General features: G+C 60.6%; 2 protein-coding genes and 1 long non-coding RNA gene across 11 annotated transcripts in view; 1 reads left to right on the top strand and 2 right to left on the bottom strand.

Annotated features, from left to right (window-relative positions):
* Positions 1-1545: 1545 nt before the first annotated feature.
* LOC121820680 (uncharacterized) lies at positions 1546-9553 on the bottom strand. Of its 2 annotated transcripts, XM_042256531.2 has the most exons (3): positions 7863-9553; positions 2993-3184; positions 1546-2115 (listed from the first exon to the last, which is right to left on the bottom strand). In XM_042256531.2, the coding sequence occupies exons 1-3, from the start codon at positions 8079-8081 to the stop codon at positions 1822-1824; spliced, it is 705 nt and encodes a 234-aa protein (XP_042112465.1). In that variant the 5' UTR covers positions 8082-9553; the 3' UTR covers positions 1546-1821. The 2 variants fall into 2 exon arrangements, 1 of the variants encoding a protein (XP_042112465.1); XR_006061350.2 differs by lacking the exon at positions 1546-2115 and having other exon boundaries at positions 2223-3184; positions 3383-9553.
* A 7104-nt stretch (positions 9554-16657) lies between these two features.
* On the bottom strand, positions 16658-19517 carry LOC121820679 (uncharacterized). The gene is made up of 2 exons (XR_006061349.1): positions 19368-19517; positions 16658-16839 (listed from the first exon to the last, which is right to left on the bottom strand). It is a non-coding gene; the product is annotated as an uncharacterized LOC121820679 (long non-coding RNA).
* Positions 19053-27607, top strand: part of AXIN2 (axin 2) — a 28646-nt gene continuing 20091 nt past the window's right edge. For 4 of the 8 annotated variants that reach the window (XM_042256529.2, XM_042256528.2, XM_060395893.1 and 1 more), the window contains exons 1-2: positions 19053-19152; positions 21607-22539. In XM_042256529.2, coding sequence (XP_042112463.1) covers positions 21725-22539 — 815 coding nt within the window. In that variant the 5' untranslated portion in view covers positions 19053-19152; positions 21607-21724. Of the gene's footprint in view, positions 19153-19659; positions 19783-20368; positions 20497-21034; positions 21113-21606; positions 22540-27607 lie in introns of those variants that run through there. The other 4 variants (XM_042256527.2, XM_042256524.2, XM_042256525.2 and 1 more) reach the window with 4 other exon arrangements.

Below are 27607 nucleotides of genomic sequence, written 5' to 3'. Positions count from 1 at the left end.
AGGCTCATTTCCAGTGGACTTCTCGGGGTTGATGTTGGGGTCTGCAGGCCGCAGGACGCCCCTCACCTGCCGTCAGGAGGGCCTGACTCGAGTTCTCCCTGAGAACGCGAGGAGTGCGGATGTTGCTCCCCAGGTCAGACTCGGGAGCCCCCAGCTGCCTCCCTGAAACTCGGAGCCCCAGGCACAGCCCCAGTGGGGTTCAGAGAGCCCCGGGCCGGCCTGGTGGTCTGCCTCGCCCCACCTCAGCCCTGGCAGGCGGCTGTGGCCCCAGACCCTTGGCAGGGCCCGGCTGGTGGGCGAGGGTGCTTTCTGGATGCGTGCGCAGCTCAGCAGCTTGAGGTTTCTTTCTGTAATGAGGAGGGGGGCTTGTAACAGGGCAAAATGTGGGTGTGCGCGTGTGTGTGCTGCGTGGGTGTGCGCTTCACGTGTGGGGGGCGCTGCGTGCGGGTGCGTATGTTCACGTGTGTGTGCATTTGGGGGGTGTTCTGCATGTGTGTGCCTGTGTGTACAGGTGTGCCTGTGTGTGCAAGTATGGTTGCCTGTGTGTGTGTATCTGTGCTTGCGTGTGTGTGCATGTCTGTGTGCGTGTGTGGGCATGTGCGTGTGTGTGTGTGCAACGTCTAGGCGGGGCAGCTGCTCCTGGTGAGAGGTGGCTCCTGTATCCAGCGTGTTTCATTTCGGAAAGTTCAGCAACGGGCTCTTCCCCTGTGTGTGTTTATCTTTTCTGTGTAGACAAGTGTCCCAAATGGGATTAAATGAAGAGGAAAATGAAACACCTCGCCAGCATTAGTCAGCATCCCCTATTTTTGTCTTTCTTTTCCCCTCTATCTCTCTGCCTCTCATCTCTCTTTCTGTCTCTCTCTCTCTCTCTGCCTGTCTCTTTTTCTCTTTTTAAACAGGGAGAGAGGCAGCATAATGCTACGAAAGAGCTTCTGCCTCCAGGAGGCCAGAAGGACTTTTGCAGAAAAGAAAGCTGTGATTTCTTGTCCTCCTGCTGTGAGGACCTGGGTGAGCCTGGCTCTCCTCCTGGTGGAGAAGCCCCCAGCCCGCAGCCTCTGGGGTCAGCTCCCTTCACAGGCCACTTCCTGGAAGACTGCCAGGCACCGGGACACATCAAAGCCCTAATTAAACCCGTTCTTTAATTGTGTCTTTTTGCTTCATTACTTTCCCTTCCCCTTTGATGAAGGCTGCACCTCTCTGTTGCCCCCAAATTATCCCTTTTCTTCATTTTGCAGAGGAGCTGAACCTTGCTCACTGGGATGCTGGAGTGGGGTCCCCCTCCTTTTTCCCCCTGCAAGTTGGGGACACAGCCCCTCGCCTGCCCACCCCCTCCCCGGAGCAGGCCAACAGTTGAAGGGATATTCACACCTTCCCCCCCCTCCCCACTCTTCTATTCTTATGAAGTTTCCATTGATTATTGTCCTAAAATTCCTTGGTCCAGTCATAGATAAAAGGATAATGACTTCAAAGGGAAGAGTTAAGAGTTTAACCCCAAGCTAAGAGAGTGGACAACTAGATAATTGAGGGCAATAACCCGGCGCAGACTTGCTTTCAAAGGGTCGCCAGGCTGAACTCTCCGGCGGCTTTAATTTTATTAGCATTTGTAGCCGCTGACTTGAGAAGACGGTCTGGAGTCATTACGAGTTTCAAAGCTCCAGGTAACACTCCGCCGGCCGGGAACCTGACATCAATTTGGGCCTGAGGCTCCCGCACAGGACGGCGACTGCTGCTCCCCGCAAACTCAGCCAGACCAGAGGCCCAGCGTCCGGGGGCGGGGAGATCAAAGGTCCCCGGGCCCCCCTCCAGGGCGGCAATCAAGAGTCAGATTACAGGAAGACACAGGAAGAGCGCGGGTCGTCGAGGCTGGGAAGCCGTCCTCTTCCGCGGCTCCGGGCGGGCTCTGCAGACGCTGAGGGTCCCACTTCCCGGGAGCCAGATCCACGGCGGGAGCGGGGGAGCATCATCCGACCTCAGGGGCCTCGGGAGTGGGGGCCCTCCGAGCCCCCCACACCCACTCCCCCTCCAAGGCTGGGTCTCTGGGAGTCCTTGCATCCTCGGAGACGCCCCGTGTCCATGACGACCAGGCCGACTCTTGTATGAAGAGAGGAGAGCGTTCTGAAAAGCGAGGCGACGCCCCAAAATTGCCAGCTCATTGGAACAAACGGAGCCACCAGAGGCCCGGCTCTGACCCCCACAGCGGGGAGCGGGGGGCGGGGGGCGGGGGCGGGGGGCGGGGGCAGACCAGGCCTGCGAAGAGAAAGCGGAAATCCCCCTGGGACCCCCAGAGCCGTCCTGCTGGCCTGGGGGCCTCCTTCCTGCCCTGCACCGCGTGGCCTTCAGTAAACCCCAGACGGAGGCGCCTCCTCTCCGGGTGCCTGTGACCCCTTTGGGACCCGTGCCGGCCCACCATGCCAGCCGCCCACTCCGTCTCCATCTCCAGGCCAGAGGGGCTGTGACAGGGTGAGGCTTCCTGGGCATGGCTTCGGGCTGCCCCTCGGGCCGTCAGAAGGGTAGCAGAAGCCCCTGAGATGGCCCCTGCCTGCAGAGCTGCAGCTGAGGGGCAGGCCTCTTGCTCTGACCCCTGGGGCCAAGGCTGGGGCCACAGAGGTGGTGAGAACACCTTCCCAGTGAGGCGGCCAGCAGGCCCCAGCTTTGCCCGCCCTCTCTCCCCCTGCAGAGCCCCCCGAGGCCCCAGAGGGCCAGCAACTGCCCAACCGCCTCTGCCGGCGCAGCACCTGCCGCTGAGTACAGAGCACGTGCCCCGGGTGTGCAGAGCCCCGCGGGCCCCCCGCTGCAGCCTGCCCACCCACAACCCTCTCAGGAAGCACACGTGGTGACTACCCTCGCTGAAGGACCACCAGGTCCCGCCAGGGAACTGTATACTTGGGCCCCAGGTGGAAGAACGGGGTGGGGGGCAGGTAGGCAGAAGCGAGCTGCGTTCCCCCACTCCTCTGCAGTCCCCCCCATGTGGCATCCACGCCTCGCAGAGCACCTGCCATGGGCTGCGGGACAGCGAGTGGGGCTGGGGCGGGCCGGCTGTGGCCCGCGGCCCAGCCTCTTTTATCACTCGGCCCCCAGGGGCGTCTCCTCGGCGGCACACCCTCCGAATCATGCCAGCAGCGGTGCTCCATCCTCCCTTTGCTTTGGGTTGGTTCTCGGAAAACCGATGAATGTTCAGCACAGCCTGGTAGCAGAAAATCATACATATTATTTCTCCCAGGATCCAACATTAAAAAAAAATCATCCTCTCATTTAGACATTAAACACTGCAGCCTACACACTGCTGTAGAAAAGAGAAACCAACCCGGAGGTGCCAGGAACAACCTCCGTGTGGCCCCACCTTCCTGCCCAGGAGCCCTGTGGACAGCTCTGATTCTCTCACCTAGAACCCTGGTCAGTGAGAGGTGCCTGGGGTCAAGGCCTCCAGGGTGAACCTGGAGGCTGGGGACGTGAGCGTCGTCAAGGTCTGAGATTCGTGACATGGGATCCCAGGTGTCTCCGTTTAGACACGTGTGTGGTTAGAACGAACCCACACTTGGAAGGCAGACAGCTACGTGTTCAGGTCCAGACCCGGCCGTTCACTGGCCAGCTTGGACATGTCCCGTGCCTCCTAGGTCCTCCACGTGCCCAGGGACGAGTGACAGGGTCCCTGAGAGGCGGACGCCTGCCTTGTGTGCGGGTCTGGGTAAATGGTTGAATGCCATCCTTGCCCTCAGGGAGCTTGGGGTCCAGAGCTCTGGGCAGAGGCTTCCTCTGCTGGGCAGGTGGGGACTCGGGTGTGGACACGGGCATCCAGGAGGGCCCACGGCGAGGCCCCATGGGGCCCCTGCAGTCCAGGGTCACAGCCGTAGCTGGGGCTTTTCTTTTCTTTGCACTTTAAGGGTCGAAGACAAACAGCTGATCGTCCCGCGGCCCTGCGTGGCACTAACAGTAAAGAGCCCGCTGCCAAGGCAGGAGACGCAAGAGACGAGGGTTCCATCCCCGGGTCAGGAAGATCCCCTGGAGGAGGGCGCGGCAACCCACTCCAGCATTCTTGCCTGGAGAATCCCATGGACAGAGGAGCCTGGAGGGCTACAGTCCATGGGGTCGGAAAGAGTCGGACACGACTGAAGCGGCTTCACGTGGGGCCCTGGGGTTGATGCTTTAGAGGGAGTCCTCCTGCTCTGAAATGAGGGTGAAGAGGGGCTGCTGAGGGCAGGCAGAGAGGCAGCCCCTAAGGAACATCACCCCCAGCACTGAGTCTCCCAGAGACTGGTGTCCCCGCCCCTTTCTAACAGGCAGAAAGTCTGAGGGCTGAACTTTCCAGAGTCCCTGGGGGCGGGGGAGGGGGGTGCTGGCCTGGTGAGTGGCGGGGCAGACCCAGGCAAAGAGTGTCTGGCCGACCAAGAGGAAGGGAGGGAGCCGGCGCAGAACCCAGGTGGAGACTTGTCAGAGCTTCATTGACAGCTGGCTGTGATCTCTGTCTTCCCGCCCCAGCAGGTAACTCAGATGCTCTGTGATTAATCACATCTGGGCAGAGATCACGTGCCTTCACGGTATCTGCAGTTTGTAGGGAAAGACCAAGGTCTCTGTCAGTGTCCCCGCCTGGGGGTCAAAGTTCAGCCCTGGGCACCTTGCTGTCCTTTGCGTTTGCTCAAAGCTGCAGAGGCAGCTGCGGGCCTGGAGGGGATGCTCAGCACCAGTCACCTTCCCCGCCTGACTCTGCTAAGCATTTCAGAAGCAAAACATGCCTGACGTTCTTGGAGAATTCCCCAGGCTGGCGTCCCGGTTTTACCTCCGGAACAACCGTACAGATGGGCGGGGCAGGAGGGGCCATCCTGGTTACAGGGCCAAAGGGCCCTGAGTCACCGGTGGACGGGACCCGTCCCGCCCCGCAGTCAGGTAACCAGTCGGCACAGCCCGGGGGCTGCTGCCTTTTCATACTTTTCACGGGGCTCTCTCGGCAAGAATGCTGCAGTGGGTTGCCCTTCCCTCCTCCAGCGGGCCACGACTGGTCAGAACTCTCTACTGTGACCTGCTCATCTTGGGTGGCCCTGCGTGGCATGGCTCATAGCTCCACTGAGTTTTGCAGGCCCTTTCGCCACAACAAGGCTGTGATCGTGGGGGGTGGGGCGCAACAGAGGGCAAGAAGCCTAGAGAGCATCAGCAACTCGGGAGCCGTGAGTCTGAGCAAACTCAGGAGACAGTGGAGGACAGAGGAGCCTGGCGGGCTGCAGACGCTGGGCTTGCAGAGTCAGAAACGATCTAGCGACTGAACAGCCCAGGGACAGCTCCTGGCCACAGGAGCCCGGCTCTGATTCTCGCTGAGAAGCCCATCGCAGCCGCTGCTGTGCTCGTCGTCAGCACTGAGCTAGCGCGGGGCCAGCGCGCCTTGCTCTGCGGGGCTCCCATCCGTCTGTGGCTGGAAGAGATCTCTCAGCCATAGTTCTCGTGATCCTGGATATGGGTATTGGGCTTCCCGTGACATCCTTGATTTGAGCCCCCAAACTTCTCCCCACACCCTAAGTCCTGGCCAGGCCGGTGCTGTGGCTTGTAGGGGCGTCCTTGGGTGGCGTCCTAACTGGACAGTTAGCAGTCACTCAGCGTCTGCTCCCCAGCCTCGGTGCCCACCGCTTCCTGCATCACCCTCTGCCTTCCCTCCTGCATCTCTGGTGGAAGTTGCTGGAAGCCTGCAGGCGTGGAGTGTGTGGCGCCAGTCCTGAGCCAGTGGTGGCGTGGACACCCCAGCACCCTTGTGCCCAAGACTTTCCCGATAATTCTCGTGGACACCCATCTCAGATCTGCTTCGGGGAAGTCCAGCCTAAGGCAGTTGCTGAAATCAAGTGTGAATATCTAACCGACTGCAGCCATGACACTAAAAGACGGTTGCTCCTTACAGGAAAAGCTATGACAAACCTAGACAGTGTATTAAAAAGCAGAGACGTCATTTTGCTGACAAAAGTCTGTATAGTCAAAGCTATGTTGTTTCCTGTGGTCATGTATGGATGTGAGAGTTGGACCATAATGAAGGCTGAGCACCGAAGAATTGATGCTTTTGAACTGCGGTGTTGGAGAAGACCCTTGAGAGTCCCTTGGACTGCAAGGAGATCCAACCAGTCCATTCTGAAGGAAGACATGAATAGTCATTGGAAGGACTGACGCTGAAGCTGAAGCTCCAAAAGTCTGGCCACCTGATGTGAAAAAGTGACTCACTGGAAAAAGACTCTGATGCTGGGAGGGATTGGGGGCAGGAGGAGAAGGGGACGGCAGAGGACGAGATGGCTGGATGGCATCACCGACTCGATGGACATGAGTTTGAGCAAGTTCTGGGAGTTGGTGATGGACAGGGAAGCCTGGCGTGCTGCAGTCTGTGGGGCCTCAAAGAGTCAGACATGACTTATCAACTGAACAACAGCAGCAATGTAGCCAAGGACAGCCTCTTAGATTACAGCAGACTCCCTTCAGCTTCTGGAAGCCCAGCCCTCATGGAATCTGGTCCCTGACCATCCGCAGAAGGCACTTCCTAGAGCAGAGCTCAGTGACACTGCTTCCCCACCAAACGATGAAAAGTTTCTCTGCAAAGTCAAGGCCAGAGGATTGGGTTCCCTCGATCCGGCCATGCCAGCTCCTCGCCATCCCCCGCCCCACCACAGGCTTCCCGCCTCCTGGGCTCCCCTGGGGAGGTCCTGCAGGGGCCCAGCCCCTCCCCAGGCTGCATCTCGCTCCCAGGGACCCCCTCCTCCTCGCGTTGTCACGTGCGGGATGGGCCCAGTGCCCTTTCCCTATTCCCAGCCCGGATCCCGTGGACATCTCCGCTGAGACCCTCAGTCTGCTGGTGCCGTGTCGTCCACCTCCAGGTTGGTCTCTCACTCGCTGAGGGCTCCCAGAAGACAAAGTCGGGGTCTGCCCGTCACCCACACAGCTCCTGAGCCTCAGACGGTGCGTGGCACGGGGCCACCACTTGCCGAGGTAGCTGGGCTGACCTTGACGCTCCTTCACGTTCAGTGCTGTGGACTGAATCTTGTCTCCTGCCAGAATCATGTACTGCACCCCTAAATCCTGAAATGATGGAATTTGGAGGGGGTGGGGCTTTAGGAGGCAATCAGGTTTAGATGAGATCGTGCGGGTGGGGCCCCATGATGGGTGAGTCCCTTTTAAGACAAGGAAGAGACCAGCTCCCTCCCCGTCTCCCATGTGAGGACACAGAAGCTCAGTAGGAAAGTTCTAGTCAGGAACCAAACTTTCCAGCACCTTGATCTTGGACGTCCAGCCTCCAGTCCTGTGAGAAAATAGACATGTTGCTTAAGCCCCTCAGTCACGGAGGGGCTAAGCACAGCAACAAAGGACGGGACTGCAGCCGGCCAGGCTCCTCCTTCCATGGGATTCTCCAGCCAAGAACACTGGAGTGGGTTGCCATTTCCTCCTCCAGGGGGTCTTCCCAACACAAGAATCGAACCCACGTCTCCAGCATTGCAGGCAGATTCTTTACTTGCTGAGCCACAGAGTCAGCGTCTTCCCCCTGGCCTCTCAGGGTTGGCTAGAGGGGCGGGTGTACTTCATTCACTCTGTCTTGAGTTGGGGAACTGGGTGAGAAGGGGTCTCCCAGACCCCACCTGCTCTGCCCGCACCCCCGGCTACCGGGCAGCCATCAGCGCCTCCTGGGGCCTGCAGGGTCCCCCCTCCCCCCAGTGCCAACACGCTGGCTGGGCTGGGCCACCTCTGCCAGCTGCCTGCCCTGCCCTGGCCAAGACCTCATAGCCGTGGCCCCACAGCCAAAGCTTTGCAGCCGCTCAGGACAGCGAGGCCGCACAGCCCCCCCTCTGGCTGCTCCAGGGCCGGGGGCTCCCTTCCCCCCCCTGCCAAGGCCATCAGCCCTTACAAACCAAAGCAAGTCCTTCTCCGGTGCTCATGACCCTTGCAGGGGGTCTCCCAGGGCCCCTGCCCTGGGGAAAGGCCCCCAGACGCCCGCAGAAGGCTCTGGGGATGGGCGGGGGAAGCGGTAAGCTCAGGCTGAGGCTTCGGGGCTCAATTTCCCCGTTTCCTGTTGACGGCATCATTGTCTTCCTACAACCGTTGACACATGTTGCTTTCATCTGTTTCATTTCAAGACATGAGCACACTCGCTGGAAACTATGCTTAACAGCTAAACTCAAAACATTTGGGTTTCCTGTCCTCTCGACTCTTGCTGGGACGCTGCACTCTTTGCTGGGTTGGTTTCTGGGTGGTGGCAGCAGCAGCCGGGGTTTTGCTCAGCCACCATATTTAACCCAGCAAAGCGCGGCTTCCTGGTTGGTTGCCAGGGGCCCATCTGTGGCTCGGGGGGCGCTTCCCGTGGTGGGGGTGGGGAGGCTGGGCTCCTGCGCCCCTTCGCAGAGGCTGCACTGTGTCTCCTCGCCAGCTCCCCGCCCCCACGCTGCCCGTCGGGCTGGAAGATGGGCAGGTGGATTCTGCCCAGGCTCGCTGTGTCCTTGAGTTCCTTGTGGCCTAGACTGTCTGAACAGGGAGGTGAGCATGTCAGTCTGGACCCAAGGACTCAGGGAACAAATAGGCCTGGCTGCCCGGGCCTGGGCCTCCTCCTGGCCAGGCCTGGGATGGCAGGCGGCCGCTGGAAGCGGGTCAGCCGCATCTGGTTGGAATTGGGTTTGACACACATTTCCAAACCTGATCGCGGCCCGTCACCCTTCCTGGGCTGGGGCGGCCTTGCCTGCTGACACGGTCTGCAGAGGGAGCAACCCTCCGCTCAAGGACGAGCCTGGAAGCGGGCCGCCTGCCTGGCCAGGGGTGACTGGCCTGCGCTCGGCACCCCCAGCTCCAGCAGGCTCCCCGGAGCATCTCAGACGTTTTTCTGGGGGAGAGCACGGCCTGATCCTCTAAGTCGAGGGAGGCGCACACCTTGCTGTCTACACAGACTTCTAAATCCATCTCCTCCCTTCGCCCTCCAGGGAACGAGGTGGTTTAGGCCCACCTCACAGTAGAGGATGCGGAGGCTCAGAAACCACAGAACCTGTGCCCGAGGCCCCACAGCTTCCAGTGATGTGCTGGGGTTCGACCCCGGCCCGGCCTCCCCGTCTCAGCTGCGGCTTCCCCCGTCCTCCTCCCAGCAGCCTGGGGCCCACCATCCACCCCCGGCTGCCCCAGGGGGGTCAAGGGGCCCTTCCCTCCTCCCTCCCCTGCTACTGCATTTCAGCAGGGAGGAAGCAAGCTCACAGGCGCTAGTGGTAAAGAATCTGCCTGCAGCGCGGGAGACGCGGGTTCAGTCCCTGGGTCAGGAGGATGACCTGCAGGAGGGCGCAGCAACCCACTCCAGTCTTCTTGCCTGGAGAATCCTCATGGACAGAGGAGCCTGGAGGGCGTCTGGCCCAAGGGGTCACGAAGAGTCGGACACGACTGAAGTGAGTCAGCACACACGCATGTCACCATCTTGAAACTTCTAAGAACTCTTGCACACGGGATCGGATTAGTGTTCCCGCTGCAGCAGGTCCTACCCCGCAGTGCTCTGTAAAGCAGGCTGATGAAGGCAGTGGTGGTCGGGGAGAGGGGCTGCCTGGGTGCCTCCTCCTCCGCCCTCTCCCTGTGGACCGTCCTTCGCCTGGGGTGGGACGGCCCCTCCCGGTCTTTCTGGCCCCTCCGAGGTCATCTCCGTCTCCGTGGACTCTGAGCTGAGGCCTCAAACATCCCGGTTGCAGGACCAGACTTGGAAGTCACAGGGGGCCCGAGCCCTTGAGGCCTTACACCAGGAAGGAAACAGGCTCGGGACCCGTCTCTGGTCTTTGGCGGCTGGGCCTCTTTAGGGCCCGGTTACTGCCCTCGGCCTGAAGGTCCCGCCGCTGCCGCCTCTGTGAGGGGAGAAGGCGCCAAGGAGGGCACGGCCCCGCCTCCGCTCGGAGGACGCACAGGCCTTGGGGCCCCTGGGGTCCCTGTGGCCCCGCGCCTGCGCTCACTGCACTGGGGGTGGTCACCTTGCCCAGGCCCCCAGGACCGGTGCCCTGGCCTCACACACCCAGTGGGGAAATGACGCCCCAGCTCCGGGCCACCCTGCGGTCCCCGTGATGGGCACCTCGCGACTCTCATCTTGCTTCTCACAACATCCCGAGGCTCTGCGGTGCCCAGGACTGAGACCAGGCAACAAGCCAAAACGGACAGCTTGACAGTTTGTCACTTACAAAGCGGTCATTTATCCTCAGCTCCACTTATGGATGGGAAAATGAGGCCGCGAAAAGATGGACAGGGAGATGACAGGTGGATCCGTGATCGATGGGCGGATGGGTAGACAGGCGATATACAGATAGGCAGATACGTGATGGGTGGACAGACAGTAGAGAGGCTGCAGACAGATGATTAATAGATAACAGAGAGATGGATGGGGCTTCCCTGGTGGCTCAGATGGTAAAGAATCCGCCTGCAGTGTGGGAGACGTGGGTTTGCTCCCTGGGTTGGGAAGATCCCTGGAGGAGGGCATGGCAACCCACTCCAGTATCCTTGCCTGGAGAACCCCACGACAGAGGAGCCTGGCGGGCCACGGCCCATGGGGTTGGAAAGAGACACGGCTGAGCGACTACGCACACAGATAGATGGAGAGATAGAAGACGGACGGATGTGGCTTATTCAAGGTCTCCGCTGGACGGTGGTGGGTCAGGATTTGAAACGAGATTTACCTTCCTGACTCCTGAGTCCAGCGTGTGTTGTTGCTTCTTACCCCAGCTCCTCTGGTTCTCCCTTCATCCCACTGCGTTGGATTTGAGAGACGTGCGAGGCTTGGTTTGCAGCTCTGGGGGCTCGTGGGGGTCAGGCCGTCCTGATGGGCAGCCCTGGACAGACCCAGCGCCCTCATATGCCGGACACAGCCGGCACCGGCCGCGGGCACAAGGCGGGCAGGGGCAGCCTGCAATCGTGCGCCCTTGTCCCCAGTGTCCCCTGCCTTGGGCGCCCCTGGGTGAGGCCCACCTCAAAGGGCATGTTTATAGGTGAAACAACTTCTAAACAGGGAGGTGAAATTTTATGGGGCCAGGAACAGCCCCTTTTCCCTGCCCCAGGGCACAGCGCATGCAGAACAGACAGGCGGACGGAGATGAAACAGCCAATGAGGGCCCAGCGGGAACCGAGGGCCGCCCCCAGGCCGGTCCCCGCGGGGCACATGCGCCTCCTGACCCGGCTTTGGGGCTGTTGCTGTTTAGTTGCTAAGTAGTGTCTGACTCTTGGCAACCCCAAGGACTGTGGCCCGCCGGGCTCCTCTGTCCACGGGCTTCTCCAGGCACGTGCCCTCCTCCAGGGGATCTTCCCGAGCCCGGGATTGAGCCCACGTCTCTCTGGGGTCCTGAACGGGCAGCTTCTTTACCACTAGTGCCACCTGGGGAGCCCCAGGGTCCACCCACTCCTGGGGAGACTGCAGGGTGCAGGCTCCCTGCCTCTGAGGCGACGGGAGCCCCGGCTTCTCCTGCCTGGCAGCTGCGCGAAGTACAGGAGCGCGGCGCTGGGTCTCGAAGGCCTCCCCCGTCGAAGGCCTCCCCGATGGAAGGCCTCCCCCGTCAAGGGCCTCCCCCGTCGAAGGCCTCCCCCGGCCGCTTCCCTTCCTCCCGAGCTGCACTGGCGAGGCCCACCCTCTTCCCGTCCTGGCTCCCCAAGAACAGGCCCTTCTTGGGGGGGCTCCCTGCCAAGGGCAGGAAGGCTCCTCCGTTGTCTTGTAGAGTCGAATGCTGACACCTTTTCTCAGGGAAATCCAGAGTCCAGCTGCTCTAGGGCTGGCTGAAGTGTGGGGCGGGGACGCCCCTGGTGTGGCAAAAGGTCAGCCCCCAGGGTGGGCTGGCCTGGGCCAGGGCGCTCTCAGAAAAATCAAGTTTGGCTGAAGCAGCTTCGGGCCTGAGGAAGCCCACGCCCCGAGGAAAAGGGCCTCCCCACGCCCGCCACGCCCACGGCAAAGCTTGCCCAGGCCGGCCTTGTGGTCTTGGCCTCTAGAAACCGTCCTGCAGCGGGGGGGCTCCTCTGGGGGCCAAAGTCCCCCAGGAAGACGGCAGACCCCTCTGCCAGCCATCCCACCCAGCGGGCGACCGTCTCACACCTGCCCCCACACCTGGCCCAGGGCTCACAGGTCTCCCCTGACCTTGGAACAGAGGCAGGGGCAGGGCAGGGCCCCTCAATCACCCCTTTCTGGTGACTGAATTTTCTGGCCCCAAAATCAAGCCACGAGGCCTTGATCACTATCTGATTTGTGAATCGATGGATTCATGTGAAACATTCTGATCTTGAAAGACATGCTCCCTTCGGGGGAGGGGAAGCCGCAGTATTATCAGCTGGGAGCCGGGCCTCTGGCCTCCTCTTCTGTGGAGCTGGGGGCGTCTTCTCTGGGTCTTCTTGTCCAACGAGCTGGGCCAGCACACAGTGCGTTTGTTCCATTTAATTCTTCCTGACGTTTTCTGAGTGTTGGGGTGGTTCCTTGGTATTGCCAAGACGAACTTCACAGTTTCAGTAAATTAGTGGGTCTTGTTCCGTGCTCGGGTTCCTGGGCAAGTGGTTATCAAGAGGACATTAGTACAGGAGTGAAGTTCAGTTCTCACGTTTTAATTTCTGGGTGGGACGCTAATGGTTTTTGCTAAGAAGCCGTCGGGGACGCACAGGCGTGTCTGCTGTGCAGGTCATTTCTCCTCGTCTGTTCAGGGGACACCCTATAGCAGCTGATGGTGTTCAGTCGCTCATTCCATCCGACTCTTGGCGACCCCATGGACTGCAGCACACCAGGCCTCCCTGTCCATCACCAGCTCCCAGAGTTCACTCAAATCCCATGTTCATTGAGTCGGTGATGCCATCCAACCATCTCATCTTCATCTCATCAATAGCTGTCCTGAGTCAGGACTAAAGGCTGGAGCCTGGCGAGGGCGCTTCTGAGACCGGCGTCTCGGTCCAGGCGGATGGTCCCCGCTTCCCTCCTTCACTGCCACCTCTGTCCACAGGATGGTTCAGTAGTTTATCAAGTCCCGACTTGGTGCCTGGGAGGGGCTGGGCTGAGGCACGCGAGTGTGCTGGAGCGTGGCCCCGTTCTGGGTCCCTGGCTGAGTGGGCAGACCCGGAGGAGGTGGGGGTGAGTTCTGCTCCAGGCTGCTGCCGCCACCATGACAACGTGAGGAGGTGCGCCAGTGCGGGGAAGAGGGATCAGGCCTAAAGAAGCTGGAGGGGTGGCCAGCCGGCAGGGGACTCCTGTGAGGAAGGGGAGTGGAAGCTCCCTGTGAGGTGGACACGCAACTGGAGGCCAGCCCGCCGACCACCCCGTCACCTCGCACAGAGTTTTGGGCCTGAAGGTCATTACAAGAGACAAAAGCGGTTCCATTTGAATGGTGTTAAATTGTAGCCACCTGTGGCCAGTGGTCCAGGATGTGGGGGGGATGAAGGAGGCTGGTGAAGAGGTAGGGCTGGAGGGCTGGGAGGCCCTGGTCCCTGGAGAGATGGGCTCGGAGCTGTGGCTGGAAAGAGGAAGACACCTGACGGGGAGGGGCCCAGGAAGGGAGGTGGCCACTGTTAGAGGGTCAGCCCGAAGAAGGGAGCGGGGCTTGTGAACAGGAGCACGGCAGGTGTGCACCCGGGAAGGCCCGGGACTTCCCAGGCAGGACGCCTCTCACCTGCTGAGGCGGTTTTGAGTCGGAGGGCCCACTATGGGTGGAGGGGACAGGGAGAGGGCACGCAGAGCAGGCTGCACCTGCGGACGCCTCTTGAAGGACGGCGGTCAGCCTTCTAGCGCCAGTGCCCTGAGGCCCAGGGGGCCGGGGATGAGGACCTCGCTAAAGCATCGCCCAGGACCTGACGTCGGGAAGGCTCAACAGAAACAAATCCAGAACCTCCCAGGTGCTCCGGGGCAGCCCGCGGCCCTGCCGAGCAGCCCGGGCCATGTGGCCAACCCTTCAGAGCAGGGGAGGCTCCGAGCGCTGGCAGAGATGCTGAGGACAAATGAAGAAGCAACAAGGGGACTGATCGCAAGCCCGGGACAACTGCCCCTTCCAGAAGCTGTTTAAAGGGAGCAGGACGAAACTTCAGTGGCAGAAAACAAGAAGGCCCACGGAGGGCCGCCGCTCAGGAACACGGACCTATTTATTTACAAAGTTTCACATGTTTCCAGTTGGAATGCTGACTTCAGGGACTTTTTTTTCCTATCTATCTTTCACTTCCTTTTCTGAAAACAGCCTTTGTGTGTATCTGCTGGACACTCAGGAGGCGAGAACTTCAAAAATGAGAACCTCTTTCTGGATTTGTTTGACTATGGATGGCCTCTTCTGGTGACAAGCTCCTGAAAGCCCATCTCCCTGAAAACTCCTGGTGGGAATGCCAGCCATAACAGCAGCTTCTAGCTCCACTTAGTAAATATTAAAAGCACCTGAAGGTAAATCAGATTCAGTTCAGTTCAGTCGCTCAGTCGTGTCCGACTCTTTGCGACCCCATGAATCGCAGCAAGCCAGGCCTCCCTGTCCATCACCATCTCCCGGAGTTCACTCAGACTCACGTCCATCGAGTCGGTGATGCCATCCAGCCGTCTCATCCTCGGTCGTCCCCTTCTCCCCCTGCCCCAGATCCCTCCCATTAGGAAGTTTTAAATCATTGTTTAGCTTTGTTGTTGTTCAGTTGCTAAGGCAGGTCCGACTCTTTGCAGCCCCGTGGACTGCAGCACACCAGGCCTCCCTGTCCTTCACCAGCTCCCGGAGCTGGCTCAAACTCATGTCCATCACGTCGATGATGCCATCCAACCATCTCTGTCATGCCCTCTCCTCCCGCCTTCGATCTTCCCCAGCATCAGGGTCTTTGCCAATGAGTCGGCTCTTTGCATCAGGTGGCCAAGGTATTGGAGCTTCAGCTTCAGCATCAGCCCTTCCAGTGCATATTCGGGGTTGATTTCCTTCAGGATTGACTGTTTAGCTTAATTTCATTCTAAATTGAAGAGAATGAAGATGATCATTTTTATTGAAAATAGGTTTCTCCTCCAAACTGCTGGGGACGGGGCTGCCTAAGACCTCACTTTTTCGCCTGTGGCTTGAAAATCCCCACCTTGCCATTCCCACCCCTTCCCCTCCCGAGGTGGAGGAAGCAGAGCCCACCTTTTCCCACTCCCTTCCTCCTCCCAGACTCTGGGGGCTCCACCCCGCCCTCAGCTGCACCCACCCCACCGAGACACCATGGAAACAGCTGTCAGCACGGAAGGCCTGGCAGCACCACCCAGGAGCCAGCTGGAGGGACCCCACTTCTGGGGTCAAGGCTGCCCGTTGGGTGGAGCCGAACGAATGTGCTTCCTGGGCATTTCCAGCTCAGGCCCTGCAGTGATGCTTTAGGAACGCATCCCAGATTATCCCTACTTTTTAAAGTAGCAGCCTTCCTTTATTTAACCTTTATTTGGTTTCCTTCAGAATTGTACTAAGATGGCTGATGACTTTTTCAGCTCTGTTTTTTTTGGTTATCACTTAAGTTGGTGATTTATTTCTTTTAACTTTATTGGGAGTAGAGTTGATTGACAATGTTCTGTTCATCAGATGATATTTATCCGTCCTGTTATGGAAGCCAAGGACCCAGGGTGAACTGCCCATGTCTGCTGACCTTAGTGTGGGGCAGACAGGATGGACTTGGGGGTTCTAGCTCAGCTTGGGAGTCGGCCACGGAACCCTGGGAAGGTCTCCCTTCCTCTCTGCTTCACTTTCCTCATCTCTTAGACGATGGGTTAGATTAGACCCCATTGTGAGGCCTCCCCTGGCCGGAAGACGCTGCCAAAGACATATTGCTGGTTAGTTGCTCAGTCGTGTCTGACTCTGCAACCCCACGGACTGTGGCCCGCCAGGCTCCTCTGTCCTTGGGATTTCCTTGGCAAGAATACTGGAGTGGGTTACCGTTTCCTCCTCCAGGGGATCCTCCTGACCCAGGGATGGACCCTGCATCTCCGGCACTGCAGGCGGACTCTGCACTGCTGAGCCACCATAGCGTCTTAGTTCCCCAGCCAGGGATCGAACCTGCAACCCTGCATTGGACGCAGAGAGCCCTAACCACTGAACCACCGGGGAAGCCCCCAGCTGCTGCCGTTTCTCTGGGGTCCTGGGTACGAGGCCTCTGAGAGCTAGCCGACAGCACAGACCCCTCTGCACCGAGGCCTGCCCCTCTCCTGGGAAGACAGCAGAGGCTGGGCATCCCCTCTGCAGGCGCCCCCTGCTTGGTTTCCAGCCCCCTAGGCCAGAAGCGCGGCCCCTAATTGGAGGGCATCGTTGCTTCAGAGATGGGAGTTACTTCCTGGAACAGCTAACAGGCTATTGAGGAACCAGGGACTGCAGAGACTGCCATGGGTGTCCAGCGTGGCACCTCCTCACAGCAGCCTTTGGAGGGGTGTCCCCTCCACTGTAAAGGCAAGCACAGGGCCTCAGAGCAGCTGGGTGACCTGCAGTCTCTCGAAGTATTACCTGCGCGCTTCTCCACCCCTCCCCACACACAGCTGCGTTGTCTAAGGCGGCAATTTTCCAAAGAAATAAAAGGCAGACAGAGTCACTGGCTCTTCGAGAGCGATGTCCTGGGTCTGAGCTGCTCTGAAGTTGCAGCTGGTGTGACTTCCCCCGCTCCAGCCCCCCAGGAGGTTTTGTCCGGCTGACTCAAGATTGGAGATCTGGCCAGGTGCCTCCCAGGGAGCCCTGCATTTTCTGGGATTCTAGGATTTCAGCCCGGTACCTAATTCCAGAAAAGAATTACTCTCTGCTTTATTAAACTTGTCTGCACTTAGGCCAAGTGGGCTGTTGATCCTCCGTAGGGCTTGTCTTCAAAGCAGGGGCAGTGAGCATGTGCAGAAATCCATCACCTTGCTTTCCAGTTTCCAGGCAACCGTGCAGGATTACAACCAGTCACATGATGCTGAGGCTGCCAGGGAGAAGGGGAAAATGGAAAACTGTGCTATCTTGAGAAAGGGGCTGGGGAGAAGCAGGGGACTTTGGCTCCTCCTCCAGAAATATCATCAACAAGTAGTCGGGGACCCAGGGGCTTGAGGGGCTCCTGCCTTCTGGGCCCTTGGCCCAGCCCCAGTGCTAAATGTACCACCAAGGGACAGGGCGGGGGAGCGGGGGAGGCGCCGGCCCAAGGTGACCGAGCACCTGTTCTGGAAGCCAGGCTCTCCAAGTGCTCACTGCTGAGAGCGCCAAGGGAACCCGCCCTTGCTCCCGCGGCCCAGGCCTGAGCTCATAGGGAGCAGAGGGCGAGCCCTTTGGTAAAAGCCAAGCCTGGGATGGTTGGGGCCAGGGGGCCGTGGAGGATGGGAGGGGGTGGCAGCTGGGGGGGAGGAGAGCCACCCATGAAGACTGAGGGCGCACTGCCTTTAGCGCCTCCTCTTCCTGGTCTGTTTATTCTGATTTTAGAGTTTGCACTCTCCCTTCCCCCGCGTGTGTGTGTGTGTGTGTGTGTGTTGCGTGTACGTGCGTTGTACACACACACACGCACACACACAGGCTGCTGTTGTTTATATTGCAGATGCTGATGGCAATGCATCCCCTTCCGTATACACTTCTGGTCCTAGACTCACACCCTCTGTGGCCAAAAGGCTCCTGGGAACCCCGGGACAGCTCCGGGCTCTCCTACAGTCCCCCGAGGGGGTGTGCGCCGTTCTGAAAGGCTGGGGAGATGAGAACTGGCTTCCAGCATCCTCACACGCAGCAGCGGTCCCAATCCAGAGCTAAGTCATCTGGCCACTCTTGTTCACTGGTCCGCCCCAAAGTGGCCTGTGTTTCCTGGCCTTGGACCACTGGCCTCACGCCAGCCTGGCCACCTGGGAGGTGAGCCCAAGGAGCACAGAGAGGCAGATCTTGGGGAGGGCGAAGCCCTGGCGGCTCGTCTTGCAGGAGCTCTGGGCCCTGGTCACAGCCCGGGAGCATCTCAGCCGGCACAGCGGGTCACGGGACGCCCCCTGTTCCTCTCTCCCTGCAGAAACCTACGCAGCCAGAGAAACCTGTTTCTTGCATGTTTTGAAGTCCTAAAGGCCTAATGAAGGTTCAAGGCCCCTCTGCATCCGAAAGGCTTTGCCCTCCGTTCAATTCACTAAGAAGGTAAATAAACAGTAGAGGTGGAAAGCCAGCGCTTCCCCGTCTGAGGATGCCAAGCTCTCCTCTCCCTTCTGCAACAAGTCTGGGCTCCACCTTTATGTTTTTTAAGAGGAGGAAAAATCAATTATTAGCTCATCATTTGAGAGGTCCAATAGATGCGTAAATAAACAATGTTCTGGGTTTGTGGTATATTTTCTTATTATCCTAAGCGAGATGGTTGTTGGGTGGATGTTGGGGGGACTGAGAGGTGATGGTGGGGTGAGGAGTTTGCACTACATTAGTACTGAGAGTCCTTGGGGGAAAAGACATCCCATGTCTGTTTAATAGGCAACATCCGGAGGGTGGGAGATGCAGCTGATGCAGAAAGATGGGGGCGTACCTGCTGGGAGGGTCCTGATGACCAGGTGGGGTATGTGGGGTTAAAATCTGCAGGGAGTTGAGGCTGGCTTCCCAGCGAGGCGTCTGGGCCCACTTCCAGCCCCCAGGCCTCTGCAGGCAGATCCACACCGTCTTCACACACCCACTGACCCAGGCACGCGCGGGTCCTCTCACAAGCACGCACGACTTCTGGTTTAGGCCTGCCTACCTCCTAGGACGCTTAGCCGTCCACCCCTGGTCTAGCACTCTTTTTTTTTTTTTTTTTTTTACAAGCTTCTCTAAGCCCAAATTCCCAGGGAAACTTGAACAGAGGTAGAAAAGTGTTTGATGATAGAAAAAAAAACGAAACTCTGCCTGCTTGCAGTTCTCAGAATGGCCGGGATGCTACAATAAACTGTTGCTTTCCGAGCTGGGAAGGACGGGGACAGGCTGGCGGAGGAAGCCTGAGCAAAAAGGCCAGAGCACTTGAGAGGCGGAACCAGAACTCGGGCCGGGCGCGGGCGGCCGCGGGGGCCCGGCGGGGCGGGCCGGGCGCGGCCCCTTTAAGGCGGGCGGCGCGGGCCGGCCGAGCGCGGCGGGGATTGGCGCGGCGGGATCAGGGCGGCGGGGCGGGCGCGCGGGGCCGGCGGCGCTTTGATCAGGTCCTGGCAACTCGGTACCGCCGGGCGCCGGGAAGTGAAGAGACGCGCTCGCAGCCATGAATCGCGGGGCCGCCCCGGGCCCGGGCCGCCCGGGTCCCCCGCCGCCGGCTGCGCTCTGAAAGGTGGGGCAGAGGCGCGGCCCCGGCCCAGCGGCTGCCCCGCGGGCCCCCCGGGCCGGGGCCGAGGGCGCGCCCGGCCGCGGCGCGGGCGCCGGGGACCGGAGGGGCTCCGGCCGGGCCGGGGGCGGGGGGGGGGGCGGGGAGGGGGCGGCGAGCCGGCCGGGCGCGCAGGGGGGCGGCGGGGGCCCGGGGGCGGCGCGGGCGCGCCAGGCGCTTACCTCCCTTTCAGGACCGTGCGCCGGCCCGCGCCTTTGAAGTGCACAGTGAGGTCCGCGGCGCAGTTTTTGTTGGAAGCGCCGGGAGGACGTGGGGTGCGCGGAGCGGCTGCTGGAAGCGGCGCCCGCGTCGAAAGCCCGGCCGGCGGGGCCGGGGGGCCGGGGGGCCAGGGCGGCCGCGGCGGGGCGAGGCCCACTCGGATCTTCCGCAGACGCGGGGCAGCCGGGCGCGCCGCCGCCGCCTCCCTCGCCGCCGGGCTCCCCGCACTCCCTCCCCGGCCGCGCGCCTCCCCATGCTCCCCAACGCCGGGTCCGGCCCGGGGGGCCCTGGGGCCGCGGCGGCGAGCCGATCCGGGGGCCGGGGCCCTGCCCGGGGCGCCCGCGAGGTCTGGGCGCGGAGCGCGCGCGCGGACCCCTGGTGAGTGCGAGGCCGCGGCGGCGGGCGGCCCGCGCGCTTTGATGTGCCGGGCGGCCCTTTGAAGTGGGCAGGCCGGCTATTTCGGGGCGCGCTCCGGGCGAGCGCGCAGAGGGGTGGCGGGCGCGGCGCCCGGCGCTCCGGGGGGCTCGGCCGGGGTGGAGGGGCCGGACGGAGAGACGCGAGCGATCGGCGGGGGCGGAGCGGGGGCAGAACCCCCTCCCCCGGGGGCGCCGCGCCGGGGCGGCGCTGGGTAGGAGTCGGGGTGCGAGTGCGCCGGGGCGCCTTTGGGAGGTGGGATGAAAGGGCGGCGGCGCCCCCTCCCCTCCCCCGCCCCCTCCCGCCGCTCCCTCCTCCCTCCCCTCCTCCCCTCCAGCCCCCGGTCGGCGCAGAGGGGCCCCGATCGCCGGCCGAGGCTCAGTCTGCGCGCCGGAGCGGCCCGAGCCCGGGGCGCCTGCGTCCCCCGCGTCCCTCTTGCCGCCGGCCCCGCGCCCCGGCCGCCCCGGCCCCTCGTGCGGAGAGGCCGAGCCTCCGCGTCGCCATTGCTGGACCGGCCGCCGCGTTCCGGGCTTCTCTGTGGGCGCCTCCGACCCGCGCCCGGACTTGGGGCTGCGAGAGCTTCCCGGGGCTCCGGACAGTCGGGGTGGACCGGGGCCGTGGGGCGGGGGGCGCTCGACAGCGATGAGAGCCGGGCCTCGGGCCCCCTTCGTCTTCCAGGTAACGGGGCCGCCCCCCCCCCCCCGCCTGGGCAGCGCGGCGCTACCGGCGGCCTGAGGCCCCGCGCGGGGGCACCGCACGCCCCCCCAGGGCCCCCAGCCTCCGATTCGGGGTCGCGCCCACTCCCCCAGCCCTCCCCTCCGCTCTCCCGAGTTTGATCCTTCCCATGCTGGGGTGAGCGGCTGGTTTATTGGTTAGATAAGACTTTTTGCTTGTGGAAAAAAGAGGCTTGAGGTCAGCAGAGTTTGGGATTCTTGGCACAGGCGGTGGTAGCGTGAGACGGTTTCTGATCCGGTTTTGTAGGGTTTGCGGGGGCGGGGGGCAGGGGGCGGCGAATCCTGAGGCTTCTCCGCTCTCTGGCAAAGTTGGGAGATCAAAGCCTTGTCTGAGTGAGTGGATTTCTGGTTTCGGGGAACCGGGAAGACCGAGGTGTAGGCTGAGCCGGATTCTTGGCGGGAGGCGGGGCTCAGCGAACGTTTCCATCTGGGGGTTGGCCGAGGGCCGCGGGGGGGCGGGGGGGGGTTCCAGCTCGGAGTCCGAGAGCCCATCCCGCCCTGTGCTGGGCGGGCTGCTTGCTCGGTCGAGGCTCTTCTGAATTTTTACGGAGTGGGAAGGGGTAGGTGGGGGGGATGGGAACCAGATGCCGGGGAAGGGCACGTTTGGAGCTCGAGTTATCTGTGCCGATAGCTGAGTGGGGGAATTCACCGAAATTGGTTTCACCTGCACACCGCCCGGCGGCTCGGGGCGCGCGTCTTTGGAGCGGATGCTGTCCCGGCGAGGGGAGGGGCGCGCCGGGCTGCCCTGCGCGCGCCGGGCCGGGTGGGGTTTTGGAAGCTGGTGTCTTCCACCTCCCGGGCCCTCTGCCCCACCTCCCACCCTCCCCGCGCCCCTTCCCCGCCCCCAAGTGGAGCTCAGATTTCGCCTTTGAAAAAGCAGCGTCTGATACTTTAGATGAGCACCTCGCAGATAGCTGGGTTGCTTGATTTGAATTTGAGGAGTTGAAAAGCCTGTTTACTTTCTTGCTTTGATGTTGGGTAGATCTGGTTTTGATTATATCAATACCCTTTTCTCTCCCTCTGCCTCTCCCCCCCCCCTTCCTTTTCTTCCCAGAAAGGAGGCTCAGATGAGTCCCTGCTGACTTGAGAGAGAAAGAGAGACCACGCTGATTGCTGGGAGGAACTGGAAGAAGAAAAAAATTCCTAAACTCAGCGAGAAGAAGGCACTCGCCATGAGCAGTGCTGTGCTGGTGTCTCGGCTCCCAGACCCCAGCAGCAGCTTCCGCGAGGATGCCCCGAGGCCCCCAGTGCCCGGGGAAGAAGGGGAGACCCCACCGTGCCAGCCCGGCGTGGGAAAGGGCCCGGCGGCCAAGGCCCCGCCCGTCTCCCCCAGCGCCCGGAGGAACGAGGGCGGGCTGGGGGAGCCGGAGGGCCGGGCGTCCCCGGATTCCCCGCTGACCAGGTGGACCAAGTCTCTGCACTCCTTGCTGGGCGATCAGGACGGTGCTTATCTCTTCCGGACTTTCCTGGAGCGGGAGAAATGCGTGGATACTTTAGACTTCTGGTTCGCCTGCAATGGATTCCGGCAGATGAACCTGCAGGATGCCAAAACTTTACGAGTAGCCAAAGCGATCTACAAAAGGTACATCGAGAACAACAGCATCGTCTCCAAGCAGCTGAGACCTGCCACCAAGGCGTACATTCGGGACAGCATCAAGAAGCAGCAGATCGACTCGGTAATGTTCGACCAGGCCCAGACTGAGGTCCAGGCCGTGATGGAGGAGAACGCCTACCAGGCGTTTCTGACGTCAGACATATGCCTCGAGTACGTGGGGAGCGGGGGCGAGAACCCAGCTTACCTGAGTCAGGGGGGCCTGGGCAGCCTCAGGCTCGTGTGTGGCTACCTCCCCACCTTGAACGAGGAGGAGGAGTGGACTTGTGCTGACTTCAAGTGCAAACTACCCCCCACTGTGGTGGGCTTGTCCAGCAAGACCCTGAGGGCCACAGCCAGTGCGCGGGCCATGGACACCATGGAAAGCGGATACAGGTAGGCCCTGGGGGGAACGGGGAGGGGGGGATGAGGTGGGCTCTGCAGATGTTTTGAGTTAAGGAGGGTGGATGGATGCATGGTCAGAGGTGCTGCTGAGGCTGACAGAGGTCTGTCTTGCGCTCCGACCGCTGGCCACGAGCCCTTTGATCTGGCTTTCTGTTGTGGAGAGGAGAGGAGAGGGATGCACGCACAGCTAAATACCCGGCGTCTCCCGGTGCTGGCTGCAGACAGTGGCAGGCAGAATGCCTCAATGTGGTTACTTATATCCTGCACCAGTCTTAGAGGGGCAGCGAGAGGGAGAGTCAGTCAGTCACTAAGTGCCGGTTTGGGAAGGGGTCCCTCCTGGCGAGGAGTGAATGGGGCCGCAGAACCTGCTGGGTTGAGCTGGAGGCCCAGGGAGTAGCGTATGTGCCCATTGACCGTGGGGGTAAGTGGGATCGTTTGAACTGTTAGGTTAAGAGCCAGCAGCTGGCTTAACAACTGGGCTTGTGGCTCTTTATGGAACAAGATGTGAACCCTTCGAGGAATCCTCCAGAAGAGGCAGGGTCCTATGACTCCCCAGTGAAGGGTCCTGTGCTTTTAGAATCTGCTAATAGGTTATTCTAGGTCTTACATGCTTGCCGCCCTGAGGGGCAGACTCCAGTTGGTGCCTGTGTTGCTCACTGCTGATGGAGAGTTGGTTCTGGCGGGAGAGGACTTGGGCCCTGGACTGCCTTCTCTCTTGGAGGCTTGGAGGACAAGCAGTTCTTTATAGAACGGCCAAGTCTTAAGATTCTTGACCTTTGGAGGCAACTTCAGACCTCCTGTTGGAATGAGTTTTTCTGTTTCTCTCTCTCTCCCCGCTTCCAAATATCCAAAGAGAATGAGCCTCTGAGTTCCAGGTTGTTGCTGATGGCATGTGGGGGAGGGGCCGGCCGCTGGGCTGCTCTTGGAGCAGCTTATCTCGCTGACCCTGGGGGAAGGGGCGTGCGACCTGGCGGCTGTCTCTGGAGGTTGCCTCCCTCTGTAGGGTCCTGCGGGCCGCGGAGGAGCGGGGAGCCAGGTTTGAGCCAGGAAGCTGGTGGTCCTGGGGTGGCTCTGCTGGGAGGGAAGGGTGGCGTTGGCACCGCCAGAGGGCGCTCCTGTGACCCTGCGAGCTGGTCTGCGGGCGGACATCTGGTCCACCACCACCTTCGATGGGACCCGACTGGCTTGTGCAGGTGCTCCCAAGGATCATCGGAACCGAGTTGTTTCAGCATCTTTAAGCTATGGTTTCGGGTTGTTTGGAGAAAGATGCTGGCTCTGACTTCTGGGGCTGACAGCTCCAGGCCACCTGCCACCCCTGCCCATTCCGTTCTGCGGAAACTTGGGGAAAGCCCCGCTGGCCTCCGTGCCCTCCAGGCTGGCAGCGGTCACCGAGGCTACTTAAGGCCTGTGGTCAGGCGGCTTCTCTGGGGGCCTTGAGACAGTGGGGCTTCTGTGTCCCCCCGGGGTCAGGGCCCAGAGCGCCACCTTTGTAAACTCAACCCTGGCTGGTTTTGGAGCCGTTCGGGCTCCTGGGCGGGACCCTCCTGGGACCCTCCCCTTTGTGGGTGGGCAGTCGGGACCCCGCCCCCTCCCGGCCCAGCCTGGGTGTTTCTCCCAGGATTCGGCTTTAAGGGGGTGTCTGCAGGCCGCATCCTCCTTTGTGTTTCGTCGGTGTCTCTTTGGTTGGAATTGGTGGGCGTTGTTCATATGTAAATAACAGCTTTCCATTGGCTCCCTGGGTTTCCTACTAGATTCCTGCCTGACTCTATCCCCCTGTTGGGTTGAGAGGCTGGTACCTTACCTGGACTGCATATGTCTCACCTGGGCATTGTCAGGGAGGGATTAAGACCTACCCCAGTAGGTTTTCTTGTTTTTTTTAAACTGCAAGATACTCAAGGGTGCCTGCGGTGTGTTAGGAGCTGCCTCGAGCTATTCAAAGGCCTGAGGTGCAGCCCTGTCCACCTCTTCCCACCTGGGATGAAGTCTTGCTGAAGCCCGTGTGCCCTGCAGATGAGAGGACACTGTCCCTTCTGCTAATGTCACAGGTTGCTGTTAGGATCAAAATAATGAACAGGAAAGCCCTTTGTAAAGGGACGTGGTTTGAACAGACATAAGGCATTATAATTAGCTTGATTTAATCATGCTCACCGTTGGCTGTGTGAAAAGGGCAACCAGGTTCAGGTCTCACTTGCAAAGAATGAGCCTCGAGTCTTAGCCCACGCTCACTGGGAAGCTTTGAAACAGGTTGGTGTCCTTTCGGGGGCTCTGAAGAGCTCCAGTACCTTAGTCCTTTGTCTCAGTCCAGAAAAGAACTCAGATGCAAAGTGACAGATAAGAAGTGGCTTGTTAGAATAGGGTGCTTGTGAGGTGTACAGGCAGTCAGGCAAAGGGGTGCCATGGCCCAAGAGCTCACTGGCTACAGTTGTATGATCACAGGAAGAGTGGGGAGGGGAGAAGAGGTTCTGTGACTCGTGAGTAGAGGGCATGCTTCCAGCCTCAGCTCCTCCAGGTTGAGCAGGGGAGTTTTATGGTCCCTGTGTAGTCAAGCCAGTGCACAGGTGACTGTCTTTTATTGAGCAGAGAGCTTGTCCCAGGGCTCATGAGCTCACCAGGCTCACTGAGCAGGATGTGGGGCTCAGGCCAGCATTGCTTTACTGTCCGGGGGCGTGCCCAGTGCTGCCCTTGGTGGCTTTGTTGCCAAGCAGGCGTGCTTTGCCTTTCTGAGTGGTCTGACTTACGGGTCTCCCACAGCTCTTTTTACCGTCCCCTGTGGGAGCAACTGTGTCATCACCGGCTTTGTCCTACACTCTGCGCCCATCAGTCTCAGGTGTCCCCTCCCCCGCCCGACTTCCGGTATTGTTGAACTTGTGTCTGAGTTCCCAGCTAGTTCCTGGCATATAGGGAGCGCCTCCAGCTCAAGTCTGCCTCCCCTCCACTCCTAAAGCCAGGTCCCTGGCCTACGGACTGGCTCGGTGTAGTCAAATGAAGGAGACAGAGTCCTGCTGAGGGCTCCCTGTCACCAGCTGTTGAGGAGCAGGCTTGGCAGCCGGATGCCAAGGGCACCAGCTGATCCCCAAGCCCTAAGTTTACCTTGGGCACTCAGAGGAGCCTCACTTTTAAAGACCTGTGTTTTGTTCTTACTGCTTTGGTTGGGTTTCATATAAAGGGGCTTCCCTGGTGGCTCAGACAGGAAAGAATCCACCTGCGATGCAGGAAATGTGAGTTCGATCCCTGGGTTGGGAAGATCCCCTGGAGAAGGGAATGGCTACCCTCTCCGGTGTTCTTGCCTGGAGAATTCCATGGACAGAGGGGCCTGGCGGGCCACAGTCCATGGGTCACGAAGGGTCAGACACAGACTCACAGGAGAGGAGACAGGGTCCTCGGAGGAGGGGCACGCACACACCCGCGCACGCGCACACGCATACACACCCGCGCACGCGCACACATGCTCCCGCGCGGGCACACACGCTCATGCATACCCGCGCGCGCACACGCGCACGCGCTCCCTGCCTCCCTGGAGGACGGCAGCGTGCTGGGGGGCTGGCCTGGCGCTGGGACGCGCTCTCGGTGGTCTCCCGTCTGTCACTGGCTCCCCCGCCTCATGGCCTCAGGCCTCACGGTGCATCAGGGGCCCAGCAGGTGTCCCCTGCCAGCTCCCAGTGCTTCCTGTCCCCCCGAAGCCATCGCTGATGGGGCCCGTTTCTGTGGAAGCCACTGGAGTCCCGCTTGGCTTCAATATCATGGGAGACCGTGACGCCCGAGGGAGGCTGTGCTGGGAGCCGCCGAGCGGGGCAATGTGCCGACGCGCGCCCGCCTGCGCACTGGCCTCGCCCTCCACCACCCCCACCTCGCTTAGAAGGTGCTGCTGCGGGAGGGAGGGTCCCCTTCTGGGCGGGGACTTAGTGAGGAGATCATTAGAGGGCTTCTGAAGAGAAGAGCCTCAAACGCACAGCCTTAGAAGCCAATGCGTTTGAAGGTGCGTTGTTTTGAGAGGGGCCCCAGAAAGGGGTCCCAAAGGCCGGGTCTGCTGTCTCTGTATGGGCCTGGCCCTGGAAGGGATCGCGTGGAGATAAGACCAGGCTGGGGGCGTGAGGAACAGGGTGCCAGGGGCCTCTGCCCCCTGACTGCCGAGGCCCTGTGCATGCTGAACCCGCGGGCCTGGGGGTGCCCAACGCGAGTGCTGTCCCGGCCTCTGCTCTCCGGAGGAATCAAAGGGGCTTGCAACAACTGGGAGCACCTCGACCCTGAAGAAATAATCCGCATCTGGGTACAATTACTGTAGCCTGGTTGAGTTTCTTTCTTGTGTTTTAAAGCGATCACAAGAAAGGAGTTCTAATTCATTTTCTCCAAACTTTGTGGTGCTCTTGACAAAGTTCTGGGTTTTTTTAAAAAAAGAAAAAATCAAGTCTGTGTCTCTCCCTGCGACTCAGCCACCTTCCTCTGAGTCGTCTTGTGATGATGGAAGGAAAATCCCTGTACTTCACTGCAGGGACTGAGCGAAAAGCAGTATATTCCGCTTGTAATTGCTGGCAGCACAGTAGCCCTCTATGTTGGAAGGGAGGGAGCCCAGTTTACTTTGGGGCCGGGTGTCTGGCCGGGAGCGCAGAGCGGTGTCTGCACGCAGCGTCTGCGAGCAGCACCTTGCTCTGCTGGGGGTCTCAGCCACACCGCCCCTGCAGCCCTCGCCTGGCAGTGGGGATGTGTGAGGACCACAGAGATAGTGACGGGCGGGCAGGGGCCCGAGGCTATTTAAGGCGGTTTGGGCTCTTTTGATCTCTGTGTTACATACACCTCTTAGATGAAAAACCTGTTCAGCAACCCACTGTGTCCTAGGTCCTTAAAAAAGGGAGTATGGACAAAGCTGTGAGCTTCTGCCCCACCCGCCGGGCAGTGCTGGGGGCCTGCCCTGCTCTCTGCACACACAGGACAGGCCTTCACGAGGGAGACACAGCAGCGCTGTGCAGTCATCCTGATAAACGCCGCCCAAGAATGCCTTGTTTTTGCTGGTGGGTGGTTTTCTGGAGACTTACCACGACCCCTGTAAACAGCGCCCTTGGAG

The sequence above is a fragment of the Ovis aries genome, chromosome 11 (assembly GCF_016772045.2).
Source record: "Ovis aries strain OAR_USU_Benz2616 breed Rambouillet chromosome 11, ARS-UI_Ramb_v3.0, whole genome shotgun sequence".
Classification (NCBI taxonomy): Eukaryota; Metazoa; Chordata; class Mammalia; order Artiodactyla; family Bovidae; genus Ovis; species Ovis aries.
Note: the sequence above shows the minus strand (reverse complement) of the source record. Positions and strands in the feature narration are given on the sequence as shown.